This window comes from Myotis davidii, unplaced genomic scaffold, assembly GCF_000327345.1.
Source record: "Myotis davidii unplaced genomic scaffold, ASM32734v1 scaffold174, whole genome shotgun sequence".
In the NCBI taxonomy this organism is placed as follows: domain Eukaryota; kingdom Metazoa; phylum Chordata; class Mammalia; order Chiroptera; family Vespertilionidae; genus Myotis; species Myotis davidii.
In genome coordinates, this window is record NW_006289087.1 from 2,125,900 (window position 1) to 2,139,225 (window position 13,326).

At 44.5% G+C, this 13,326-nt stretch overlaps 1 protein-coding gene across 1 annotated transcript in view; it reads left to right on the top strand.

The window, feature by feature from the left end:
* Positions 1–13,326, top strand: part of NVL (nuclear VCP-like) — a 42,043-nt gene that overhangs the window by 19,966 nt on the left and 8,751 nt on the right. The window contains 4 exon segments of the mRNA XM_006761258.2: positions 243–362; positions 2,044–2,143; positions 5,841–5,870; positions 10,500–10,517. Of these exon segments, the coding sequence (XP_006761321.1) occupies positions 243–362; positions 2,044–2,143; positions 5,841–5,870; positions 10,500–10,517 (268 nt within the window).

The following is a 13,326-nucleotide window of genomic DNA, read 5'->3' on the forward strand; positions in this document are numbered from 1 at the left end:
GACTTCATTTTATAAATGAAGACATTTATAAGCTCAAATAATAGCTAATTTTATTAAATTGAACCACATACAACTGACTATTCTTATCAGTCAGAGATGGGCAAATACCAGTAGTTGTCTATGAACCTAATACTTTTTTGGACTCTGACATACAAATGTCATTTAAAACTGGTTTTACTATAATTTGGCTTGAACCCTTAAGTTGAATTGTCTCTCCATTTATCTCCTGTCTGTGTGTTCAGTACGTCGGTGAAAGCGAGCGTGCTGTGCGGCAGGTTTTTCAACGAGCCAAGAACTCAGCGCCCTGTGTGATCTTCTTTGATGAAGTGGATGCCTTATGCCCTCGAAGATCAGACCGAGAGGTAGTTGTCATCGAGTCGTCCTTTACAGATTCCTTTTTGAGCACCACAAATCTTTACAAACAAGTTTTTATAAAGTTTCTGTAAAGTTCTAGGAGTTCTTGTAAAGTCATTCCTCGAGAACATTGGGACTCTTTTTGCGAAGTAGCCTAGTAATTTGAAATCAGGGCTGAGGGATAACAGTTGCATTTTTATTAACCTTGTATCCTGTTTTGTTTGGTTTTTAGTATGTTAGTTTCGTTACACATACTGGATTCATACAAATGAGTAGCTGGGACTGGAAATGAGACTGAATGCGAAGTAACCTAGTAATTTGAAATCAGGACTGAGGGATAACAGTTGCATTTTTATTAACCTCTGTATCCTGTTGTTGTTTTAGTATGTTAGTTTGGTTACACATACCGGATTCACACAAATGAGTAGCTGGGACTGGAAATGAGACTGATTTTGAAAAGTCTGCCTTGTCATCTTAAGATTCTCCAGTTTAAATGAGTTCTTTAGGCAGGAGAAAATGTAATTTAAGACACGCACTCACCGCAGGGCCAGGTAATGTGCACTGACTCAGCACCATTACACTCTGGGTGCCTTCTGGGATCCAGCCTTCTCCATCCGACTGGCCTCAACATTCCTGTGTTTACTCGGGCAGAGGGAATGGGGAGCAGATGAGAGAGTGTTTTTTCCTACGTGTCTAAAGTTCTTTTTCTATAGGGCAGGTTTAGTTTTCTCAATTCCTGTTTTCTGATGTCTCACATTGGAAAAAAAAAAAAACTACTCCCAAAATTATTGCCCCAGAACTTTTCTCTCGGGTGTTGCCCTGAGGTAGCTGCACTTGTGCTGGATACTTCAAGGAAAAGAGAAAAAGACCCAGTGTCCTAGATGAGGCATCATCTGATAGAGGTAATCTGGTCTGGCATTCAAAAGTTCAGTCTAGATTTGTCCAAAAGGAAATTTGTTGTGGCTCTTAGATCCTTGAATAACTAAGAGGCGTAGACTTTGGAGTCAGATAAAGCTGAGTTTGAGTTTCATTTCTGCCCTTACCTTGCTGTGAGACCACGGACATAACTCATCCTCTCATTCACAATTTCCTATTGAAACTGTGGATAAAGTAAGAGGATTGCCCAGCTGGTGTGGTTCAGTGGTTGAGCATAAACCCATGAATCAGGAGGTTCTGCGTTTGAGTTTCATTTCTGCCCTTATCTTGCTGTGAGACCACGGACAAATAACTCAACATCCTCTCTCATCCACAATTTCCTATCGAAACTGTGGATAAAGTAAGAGGTTTGCCCAGCTGGTGTGGTTCAGTGGTTGAGCGTCAACATATGAAGCAGAGGTCACAGTTCCATTCCTCATCAGCGCACGTGCCAAGTTGCAGGTTCGAATCTTGGTAGGGTCCTGCAGAAGGCAGCCGAGCAGTGATGATTCTCATCACTAATATTTTTCTCTCTCTCCCTTCCTCTCTGAAATCAATACAAATATATCTTTTTAAAAAGGGTTTGCTGGGGAAACAAGGGAATGAGAACATGTTTTGTCCAGTGCTTGTACAGTAACTAGTCAGGAAATGATCATGATTATCTCTTGACAAACATTCAAATGAGCAAGTGTATTATCTTATAAGGCGAAATAAATTGGTGATGGATTTTTCCTTTTATTGGGGGCTGATGGAGCTATGTTTGTTTCTTTTTAGACAGGGGCAAGCGTCCGAGTGGTGAATCAGCTCCTCACAGAGATGGATGGTCTGGAAACGCGTCAGCAGGTTTTCATCATGGCAGCCACTAACAGGCCAGGTGAGACAAAGCATTCAAGAACATACAGTTTACATACATCCTGGTCAAGGAATAACGAAAAGGGTTCATAAGTTGAAATAAAGCCTTAGAAAGCGTTTATGTAAGCTATAGAGAAAACATAGTATTGCCTGGATTTCATGAGTGTTTGTTTTGTTTTGTTTTCTGTGTTGCTGCTCAGAAAGTTCTCTCGTTGGTAGAGAACATGTGTAACATACACTTTTCTTTTTTTGGTGTAACTTGCACTTTTGACCACAGAAACAGGAATCTGAATTTGTGTCCTGTGGTTTCTCTCAAGCTGATAGGAAACAGCAATGAGACTCTTTTCTTTGTATCTGAAGGTTGAAGATGGGTTTTTAAGATTTTATACTGGAACCATGTCCCTGTACTTGTGTTTAACTATTATTTAAAATAGTTTACAAGCTTAAGCACTCAATGAAGGATTTAGAAAAAGGCTCAGAACCTCAAAGGTGCTAGAGGTGGCTTTTACTCTGGATCCTAAATTGTCTTCACATTGTTTAATTCCTTGCCATCCCTATGAGCCAGTGTCATAGCTGCCCCTACATTGATGTTTGTGTTAACTCTGATAGCAGCGATAGGGTAATTTAATTCCTTAAATGGACTTTATCAGTTGTCCAGCTGATACATTTTTTCATGTAAGTTACCATAGAAACTCAAAACCTTCATGAATTATATGCCATTTTATTGTAAAATGTAAAATCAGAAGTTGTTATGGTTTATACTTTGACTCTTATAATAATGAAACGCTCTCTTTGGAATCAGACAGAACGAGGTTTGAGTCCTGGCCTCAGCACTTCATAGCTTAGTAACTGCTGTGTTCCAACCCAAACTGGTCTAACACCAGAGAAGTAGATTGTAAGTCAGTTCTGACTCACCGCCTGGAGTTAGTGTCAGGCCCGCAAGTTAAGGAGTCAGTCCTCTACAAAACCCGCCGCTCAGAGGCAGCCTCAGTGCTTCTCCAGGGCACTCACACTTCTGATCAGCCTGCTACAAATGTGAGAATTCCCATGACCCCCTCAAGTTCAGCAATTCACCAGAACAGCTAATAGAATTCAGAAATGCACTGTATTTACACTGACAGTGTATCGTAAGGGACACCCACCCATACAGTAGGTCTTGGAGGGCGTATAGAGTGTCAGTGCCCTCTCTCCATGGAGTCGGGACCCATCGTCCTCTGGGCGCATCACTGTGTTTTGAACTGGGCCACACCCTTGAGCTTGGATGCAGTGCTTTTATGAGGGCTGTATACTGTAGCCATGATTGACTAAGTCACTGGCCTGTGGTGGAGGTCAGTCTTCAGCTCCCCCTGCCCTCCCCAGAGGTCTTGGTCCAAGTTCCAACCCTCTGATCACTTGGTCTTTCTGGTGACTGTCCCCGTCCTGAGGTTATGTTGGCACCAGCCAAGTTGTCTCATTAGCATAATGAAGACTCCTAACTCAGGAAATTCCAAGGATTTTTGAAGGAGTATGCCAAGAACCAGGGGCAAAGATCAAATTATCTTTTATTGTGCCACATTAATCTTGTGCATATATTACTTCATCTTGCTAACCATCATGTCTCATCTCTGAAATGAAGATAATAATACCTAATTGTCAGGTGAAGTGATATTAGCAATCTACCACAGTGTGTGGCAAGTAGCTATTTAGTAATTATTATCATTGTCGCCAGCACTTGTGGTAATAGCAGTAGGAACAGTCATTAGGTCATAAAATCCCAGCTTTCCTAGAAGAAAGCTTGAAAGTCCCTCAGATTTGGACAGAATCACCTCCTACATTTCCAAAGTAGATACACAGCTTTGTAGCAGATTTCACGTAGAGAGTCTTTGGTCTGATGTCTAGAGTAACATATTCTATGTACTGGCACTCATTATTGGTCATGTTTGCTTAATGTGAAAACTTAGTGTAATCTCTGTAGATTATCCTATATAATAAAAGCATAATATGCAAATTGACCGAACAACCAGTCAGTGGTGGGCAGGGCCAGCAAGCAGGTGGTGCCAGGCCAGCAAAGGCAGGTGCCAGCGGGCAGAGGGAGGGGACGGCAATCCGGGGATTGCAGCAACCAGCGGCAGTGGAGGGGCAATAGGGGGCAGGCCCGGAGCTGCCCCCCAGTGGTCAGTGCGCTCCCACAGGAGGAGTGCCGCTCAGCCACAAGCCGGGCTGAAGGCTGGTGAGCACTAAGGATGTCCGACTGATGGCTTAGGCCCGCTCCCCATGGGGAGTCATCAGTCGGACATCTTCCGAGGGCTGCGGGCTGCGAGAGGGTGCATGCAGTCTGGGCAGAGGGGACCCCCTCTCCCTCCTCCAGTGCACGAATTTTCATGCACCAGGCCTCTAGTTAGAAAATATTCAGTGTCACTAAGTTTTACTTAAATCCTCTCCTTCAAAACAGTCCAGGTACATTACCTTTCCTCATGGGTTTTTCTCTGTGGTCTCTCTATTCATCTTGGAATTCTTTGCACTTTCTTTTTTTTTTTTCCACAAATTTTTTTTAATATATTTTATTGATTTTTTACAGAGAGAAAGGGAGAGAGATAGAGAGTTAGAAACATTGATGAGAGAGAAACATCAATCAGCTGCCTCCTGCACATCTCCTACTGGGGATATGCCCGCAACCCAGGTACATGCCCTTGACCGGAATCGAACCTGGGACCCTTCAGTCCGCAGGCCGACGCTCTATCCACTGAGCCAAACCGGTTCCGGCCATCTTGGAATTCTTTACAGTGCTCCAGATTCTCCTTAGTTGTAAAACCCAGAACTGAATATAATAGTCTGTGTTGAGTTTAACCAGCAATACAAATGACAGATGAATCATCATGTGTTTTGTCCTTTCCAGTGACCTTGAGTATTGTCTTCCTGTCCATTGCACCTTACTCATCCCTTTTCCCCCAAATTGAACAAACCCCATTGCGTTGAAGGCCTGCTCACATTTACAAATGGATATTCTAGATCTTTTTCACTTGCATTTACGCTTATTGGCCATTCTGTTCTGTTGTACACTATGCTGTGACATTCTGGTTGGATGGTTTATAACTTGTTTTCTACTCAGCTTTAAGCAATCCCTTCTTGCCTGATGTTCTGGTCAGCTACTGCTGACTGACAGACTCCTGCGGTACTTAGTGCCTTAAAATCGCCATTTTTACTTTGCTCACAGTTTTGTGGGTCGGGAATCCAGGAAGGGCTTGTCCAGGTGGCTCAGCTCTGACCCTTGTGCCATCAGCTGGAATGGCTGGGCCAGAGAACCCCTGCCAAGGGGGCTTCTTACTCATGTCCAGTGCCTTGGTGTCCCTTGGCATGTCTCTCCCCCACACTGACTGTCATCTTCCCAGACCTCCCGTGTGGCTCGGGCTTCCATGAGCATGGCTCTCTGAGTACTCCGACTGCTCACATGACTGCTGGTCCCAGGAGACCAGAGTGGGGCTGCCATTCCTCCTAAAGGCAAGGCCCTGGATGGGCAAACTCTGTTGGTCAGGACAGTGGCAGGAAAGCCCAGATTCAAAAGAAGAGGAAGTAGGAATTGTCTCTGAGAAAATTGACTCTCTCGTTCATCAAGTGTTTGATTTTGAGTATATGCCTGGTTCTGCTGAGCTTTGGGAATTCAAAGGTTAACACTTCAGAGGTTAATTCAGAAAAATTCTTTGCCTGCGTATATTCTCATATGGGGCTGGGGAACACAGGAGAAATAATAGACAGAAATAAAGTAAAACAGGGTAGGAGGATACTGAATGATTGGCAGTTGGGGAGAGGAATGCTAATTTAGACTCCATGGGCCTGGGAGGCTTCATCAGAAGTGACGATGATTATTTCATGAATCCAAATAATGTGAAGGATTAAGCCATACAGAAATCTGGGAGAAGAGCATTCCAGGGAGAGAGCAAACAAGACGCGTGAAGGCCCGAGGTGAGAACAGATTTGGCCTTTTTTGGAGAACAGTAAGAGGGCCAGTGAGTCCAGAGTGGAATGAGTGGTGGGGACAGTGATGGAGAGGTGCTTGGGCCTTTTATGTCGCAACAAGGGGTGTGGATTTTAGCCTGCCGTGATGGGAAGACACAGGAGGGTTTCGAGCAGGTTTCAACACTGTTTATTCTGTGACTCAGTTCCTGTGAATTAACTCCCTAAGAGAATGGGCAGAACAAGTCTTCGTGGTTTTAGATCCAATTAGTGAGTGACATGAAAAGGATAAACCCACTCAGGGAAATCAAAAGACCCTGCAAAACCTATAACAAAAACTTCTCTGTCCCACCCCTCCCCATCCCCTGCCCAGAGGCAACCACTTGTAAACTCCTTGAGCTATTTCTTCTGTATTTCCTCCATATTTTCAAATAATATGTTCAAATGGTTCTTTCTCACCAATGTTACACACTGCCCATTAACTTCTTTTTAAGGTAGATGAAGATCATTATCTTGTGTTCACCCTTTCTCTACCCCCTCATCCTCACCCCCATACCTCTGTTCTCTTCGCTCTGTCCTCCTAATATTTTAATACTGGAGGCCTAGTGCACAAAATTTGTGCACAGGTAGGGTCCCTAGGCCTGGCCAGCGATTGAAGCGGAGTGTCTGGCAAGGAAGGGCAGGTCTCAGCTGACCTCTGGGCCCTGGGCAGCACCTGGGCCCCGAAATCATGCAGAAGTAGCTCACTTCCGCTTGCCTCAACTGGCCGCTCCGCCCATCGCTGCTCGTAGCTCGTGCCCCGCCCTCTGCCACTCGTAGCTCTCCACCACTAATAGCTCGCCCCTGCCTTCTGCCGCAAGAGCCTTTGGTCGTGACGCCGTAACGGCCTTTTATGATACAGATAGAAGGTAGTTTGATCACAACTTCAGTTAAATCACTAGTCAGTGTTTACATTACTGATGACTAAATATTTCTCCCTGCTCCCCAAGAATAATTCTGTGATTGGGTTTCCTTTTCCATTTGACCTTGTTATTCTTAAATTTAATAACCCTAATATTTTTCTTTTGCTTTCTTTTCTCTGTTCCTGTTCTTCATCTGATGTGTTCCTTTGATTGTTTGTTTCTAATCTAGAGCCTTCCCTCTGGAGCCTTCCCCCCTCCTGCTCCATCTGGGCTGGCCACCCTCTGAGGCCGGGTCATTTCAGGGTCACCTTCCGGCGTTGCTTTGCTTTGCCCTCTGTTTCTGATGTTATCTCTCTCTTGGTTTACTCTCTCATTTTGCTAGAGCTTATTTTTCAGCGGCTTTTCTAAGATAGGTCATGCAGGAGGTAACTTTTTTGATTGCTTGTATATTTGAAATTATCTTTATTCTGTTCTCATTATTGATTGGCAGCCTGGCAGGGTATAGAATTTGAATTGAAAACATTTTTCCCCCCATAATTTGTATTTTTTTCTCTCTCTCTCTTTAAAGGTCCATGCCATTCTGGTCCTGTCTATGTGACTTTTTGTTCATTTGTTTTATGTATATGCTTAGTACTTGGTGGATCTTAAACCCTCCCGTATTGATCTTCTAAATTTCTTCTTTTCTCCCATTTCTAGCTCTGTCTTTATCTTTCTTCCTAACTTTTGAGGTACTGGTTTTTACAAAGTAAATGAAAAGACTCTCTCCTCCCCCTTCTACCTCTGGTTGTTCTGAAGAACTGTGACCGCCCTCTTCTGGGAGTAAACCAGTTCCCTGTGCTCAGCCCAAGGGCATGAGGCTCCTTGTACAATCACTTCTAGACCACAGGTGGCCTAGTTTTACTCTCTCCTACACACTCCTTTGCATTCCCTTCTTTGAATACCAACTCCCTTAAAGGATGTTCTCGGTTGAGGAACTACCTGTTCCCATTTAACTCCCTGACTAACTGGTTAAAAACACTCCCGCACAGCATACATCGTGTATGAAACCCAGACAGCTACACCAGCTCATTCCTTTCTCTTCTACTCGGTAGGGGTCTGTTTCGGCAGCATTTCAGCATCTAGAAAGAGTTCCGCCTTCTATGTATGGCTCAGTTGAAAAAAGTAGTAAGTACATTATGTCTAAACTTCTTCCAGGCCAGGATTAGGTTTGCACTTTTATATTGGAGAGATAGCCCTAGTTCAAGGTCTCTGTCCAGCCCAGCTGGTGTAGCTTAGTGGTTGAGGGTCGACCATGAATCAGGAGGTCAGAGTTCTATTCCCACTAGGGCACATGCTGGGGTTGCAGCTCGATCCCCAGTGTGAGGCATGCGGGAAGCAGCCAATCAGTGATTCTCTCTCATCATTGATGTTTTGAGTTCTCTTATCCTCTCCCTTCTTCTCTCTTTCTAAAATCAATAAAAGGTCTCTATAATTATTTGTCAGATGAAAGTATGGATGACTTACAAAGAAAAGGTTTATTTCATTATTTAGCCACTTGAATTCCGAGTGAAATGTACTGTCTCCTGACCTATCTAATCTGAATGGCTTTGGATCATGGTTGAATGTTCCTTGAAGGCAGTTGACCAATGATTAGATGCCATAGTCAAGCTTGTATATCTTACCCTTTGGCACAGTACTGCCCTTTTAAAATTAACTTAGGCCCTGGCATCACCTCTGCTGATTTATGGGTACCCTGGTACATAGTAGCACTCAGTAACTATTTGTTTAATGAATCATAGGAGAGCTATACTTCTGTTTCATGAAGGCCGTCTGATCTTGTAATAATTTTCACTGGCACAGTGAGAGTCTCATTCGTCTGAAGACCTAATTTTTGTAAAAATCAGCTTTAGTGGCATATGCAGTATGCCATAATTTTTACCCATTTTAAATATACGACTCAGTGGTTTTGAGTATACTTACAGAGTTGTGCAGCCATCTCAACAGTCTAATTTTAGAACATTTCCATCACCCTAAAAAGAAATCTGTGTCAGTGGCCACTCCCCATCCTTCCCCCACCTTCAGCCCTCGGCAACCACTAATCTACTCTCTGTCTCCATAGATTTCCCTGCTCTGGGTATTTCATGCACGTGGAAAAGTACAGTATGTGGGCTGTAGTGCCTGGCTTCTCTCACTGTAGTGACGTCTCCCGGGTTCATCCATGTTGTAGAACGTGTGGACACGTCACTCCTTTTTGCTGCTGGAAATTCTTCCTAGTGTGGTGCACCGCCTTTTATTTCTTCACCAGTTGGTGGACATTGAGGTTGTTTCTTGATCAACAGATAGGAGGTGTTCCTCTTTGGGCATCCGTCTCATTTGTGAGTGATGCATTTTGTCTTTAAAGCTTTGCGGGGGGCGGGGTTGTTGGTGACTTTTTCATTGCAGATGTAAGAATTGATATCTTGACTCTGACACAATTATGTAGGGATTCAGTTAGGAAATACAGCAATAGTCCAAGTGCAAGATGTTGTTTGTTGTACCAGGCGATGCCTGGGGATGTAGAAAGAATCTGGACATGTTGTGTCATAGAGTTGACAGGATTTGCTAGTGGATTGGATATGGATGTTGGAGAGTAGAATCAAGATTGACTCCAGGGTCCTACCTGGTTTGGCTCACTGGAAAGAGCATTGGCCTGCGGACTGAATGGTCCCTCCTCATTCATTTCCAGTCAAGGGCACATGCTGGGGTTCCAGGCTTGATCCCAGTGTGGAGTGTGCAGGAGGCAGCTGATCCATGATTCTCTCTTACCATTGACTAGAGGCCCGGTGCATGACATTCGTGCACTGGGGGAGGTCCCTCAGCACAGCCTGTGCCCTCTCGCAGTCCAGGACCCCTCGGGGGATGTCCACCTGCCAGCTTAGGCCTGATCCCCAGTTTCAAAAAGTTAAGTATACACCTATAGTGTGATATAGCCATACTGCTTTGCATCCCACAAACACCTATACAGAGACCTGTTCACAAGTATTCATAGCACATAGTCCCAAAGTGGACTTGAGCCAAATGTTTATCAACAGAAGAATGAAAAGCAAATTGGGGTGTATCCATGCAGTGGAATAGTACGCAACAATAAAAAAGAATCAAGTACAAATGCACATAGCAGTTTAGCTAAATCTCAAAATAATTATGTTGGTATGATACCACTTATAAAATTCTAGAAAATGCAAACTAATCTATAGTGGCCGCTAGGGACAATGGGGGCAGGGAAGGGCAAGGCAGGAAGGTTACAAAGGAGTCCTCCTCCTTTTTTAAAGTGCAGAGGCTCCTGAGACCGAAATGTGTGAGACCTTTGCCCTGTAGACTCAGGTGACCCTTAGACATGCTTGTCCGGCGGTGCTCTGGCATGATACTGACAAGTTAGGCTTCGGTCTGCAGTGGGGAGCAGGAGGCGAGAGAACTGGGTGTGTATTTTAGGAAGTAGTCCTGGCAGCACTGTAAGGGGTCCCAGAGAGGGGCAGGTAGACTCACGGAGGACATTGCATTGGTCTTGGCTGAGGGTCGAGGTGAAGGGAGGCAGACTTGATAGCATGTGTCTCCCATTAGATCAGCGGTTCTCAACCTGTGGGTGGAGGACATTGCATTGGCCTTGACCTGAGGGTCGAGGTGATGGGAGGCAGACTTGATAGCATGTGTCTCCCAGTAGAGCAGCGGTTCTTAACCTGTGGGTCGCGACCCCTTTGGCGGTCGAACGACCCTTTCACAGGGGTCGCCTAAGACCATCCTGCATATCAGATACTTACACGATGATCCATAACAGCAGCAACATTACAGTTATGAAGGAGCAACAAAAATAATTTTATGGTTGGGTCACAACCTGAGGAACTGTATTTAAAGGGCCAGAAGGTTGAGAACCACTGCACTAGAGAATCTCCCATAGAGAAGAACTGGAGGGAAGACAAGTTGGGTTGATGCACATAAGAAAGGAGATGGAGTAAGTCCCGGAAGGAAAGAATTTATCAGGAAGGCCAGGGGTCCAGAGGGGACTCATGTTCAGAGAGAAGAGAGGTTTGTCCCGCACGGACGCCCAGAAGCCAGAAAGGTTATTTGATGTCTCCCAGATGCTTTGAGATAGTATAGTCTTTAAAATAGTGATAAAACTCCCACTTAAACGTACCGTTTTAACCATCTTTGAGTGTATAGTTCCTTGGCCTTGCTGGATTCACATTGTTGTGCAGCCCTCACTGCTCTTCATCTCCAGAACTCAGATTTTCTCATTCCTGGTCCAATGTTGTTTCCACTTTTTTTGACCTTTTAAAGTGTAATTCAGGCACAAAAAACGTGGAATATCATTCAGTGTCCAACTCCACGAGCTTTCGTAAACAATTCTCATTCCTGGTCCAATGTTGTTTCCTCTTTTTTTTTCTTTTTTTTGACCTTTTTATTAAAATGTAACCCAGGCACAAAAAATGTGGACATATTATTCAGTGTCCAACTCCACGAGCTTTCGTAAACAAACTCGATGCCACCCTCCCACCCTGGAGTTAATTGACTAAATTGAAAGCATTTACATTTAAGGAAACCTTAGGGGTCATGCAGTCTGACCATCTAGTTTTATACACACAGTGGGAGAGGAGGAGGAAGCACAGCCCTAGCCTGTTTGGCTCAGCGGTTAGAGCAGACTGACGGGTCTCGGGTTCAATTCCGGTGAAGAGCATGTACCTTGGTTGCAGGCTCGATCCCCAGTTCAGTTTGGGGAGTGTGTGGGAGGCAACCAATCGATGTGTCTCGCTCACATCAATGTTTCCCTCTCTCTGTCTCTCCTCCTCTCTTCCACTCTCTCTAAAAGTCAATGGAAAAATATCCTCAGGTGAGGATGAAACCCGCCCCCCCAAGGCACAAAGACCATTTGCCTAAGGTCACCCGGAGAGTATTTTTGCCATGATTATTTCCCGGGTCAAAGTGGATTGAATGAGGAAAAACTGATTCTTGAGCCTGTGTTAGATGAACATTTGCATTTTATTAAATAATAGCAGCCAGCAGATGTACAGCTCATGAAATTCTTAAATGCGCCCAGCTGGGAGGAAGGAGGGACCCGCCTGAGTGCAGGTGATGGACTGCACGAGGTGCTGGAACTGAACCACATCCTGCTTGGAGCAACGCCGTGCTAATATTTACACTTACCTTGAAGCTTAATGGCAAATACTCTCTTTGTGTGTGTATATTTCTTCTTAAGCTATTTCTTTTCTAATGTAATGATTACTACAAAGACTATAGGCTTTGTATATGCAGGTTATGAATCAGAATAATAAAGCAAATACTCACGAACCTGTCATTTATGTCATACATGTTAAATCACTAAAAGCTGTTTTGTTTGCCTCTGAGAGATACGAGAAACGTCACTAAACACATCGTGTGTGCATGCACGGCGCTGTGTCAGTGCTGTTGGAATGCTGGGACGGATCTGATACTTGTCCTTTCTAGCATCTCTTGGTAGGAGCTAAAGGGGAATTGGCACCACAGTCAGGGCTGCGTTCAGGTAAAGGGCTGAGAAGGAACACATTGAGTGGAGGGCTCGTGGCTGTTCTTGTAGAGCCGTTTCCTGCTGTTCGCTCCTGGCCGGCTGCAGTATTATTTCTCTCTTCCCGGCCAACCAGAAACCACGCACGTACGCACGTCAAGACCAAGCACTGCTTATGTCGTGGCCACGTTTAATCAGCAAAGGAAATGGGCTTCCTCCCCTTGGGGAAGATGGAGCTGGTGATTTTGTCCTTGGTGATGTTTTGTTTTTGCAACTGCAGACAGATTCTAAAACTTCCTAAGCATAAGTTGCCTTTAGCTTGTCCAGGTTTGGAGCCTGCTCCTTTTTAAAATATATATATATATTTTTTTTTTTTATTGACTTTTTACAGAGAGGAAGGGAGAGGGAGAGAGAGTTAGAAACATCGATGAGAGAGAAACATCAATCAGCTGCCTCCTGCACACCCCCTACTGGGGATATGCCCGCAACCGAGGTACATGCCCTTGACCAGAATCAAACCTGGGACCCTTGAGTCTGCAAGCCGACGCTCTATCCACTGAGCCAAAACGGTTAGGGCTGGAGCCTGCTTCTTAACCTCATTTCTCAAAATGGAAATTTGTAAAAATCTTCTAACACTGCTGCAGGAGTCAGTTACATTCATTTAATCACGTAGCCAGTGCTGTTTATTAAGAACCTTGCATGTGGAAAAGTATCGGTCATTGAACCCTCAATGACAAATCGTTTTTTCTCTCTCACTCAGAATGGCACCAAACCTGTCGTGGCCACGTTTAATCAGCAAAGGAAATGGGCTTCCTCCCCTTGGGGAAGATGGAGCTGGTGATTTTGTCCTTGGTGATGTTTTGTTTTTGCAACTGCAGACAG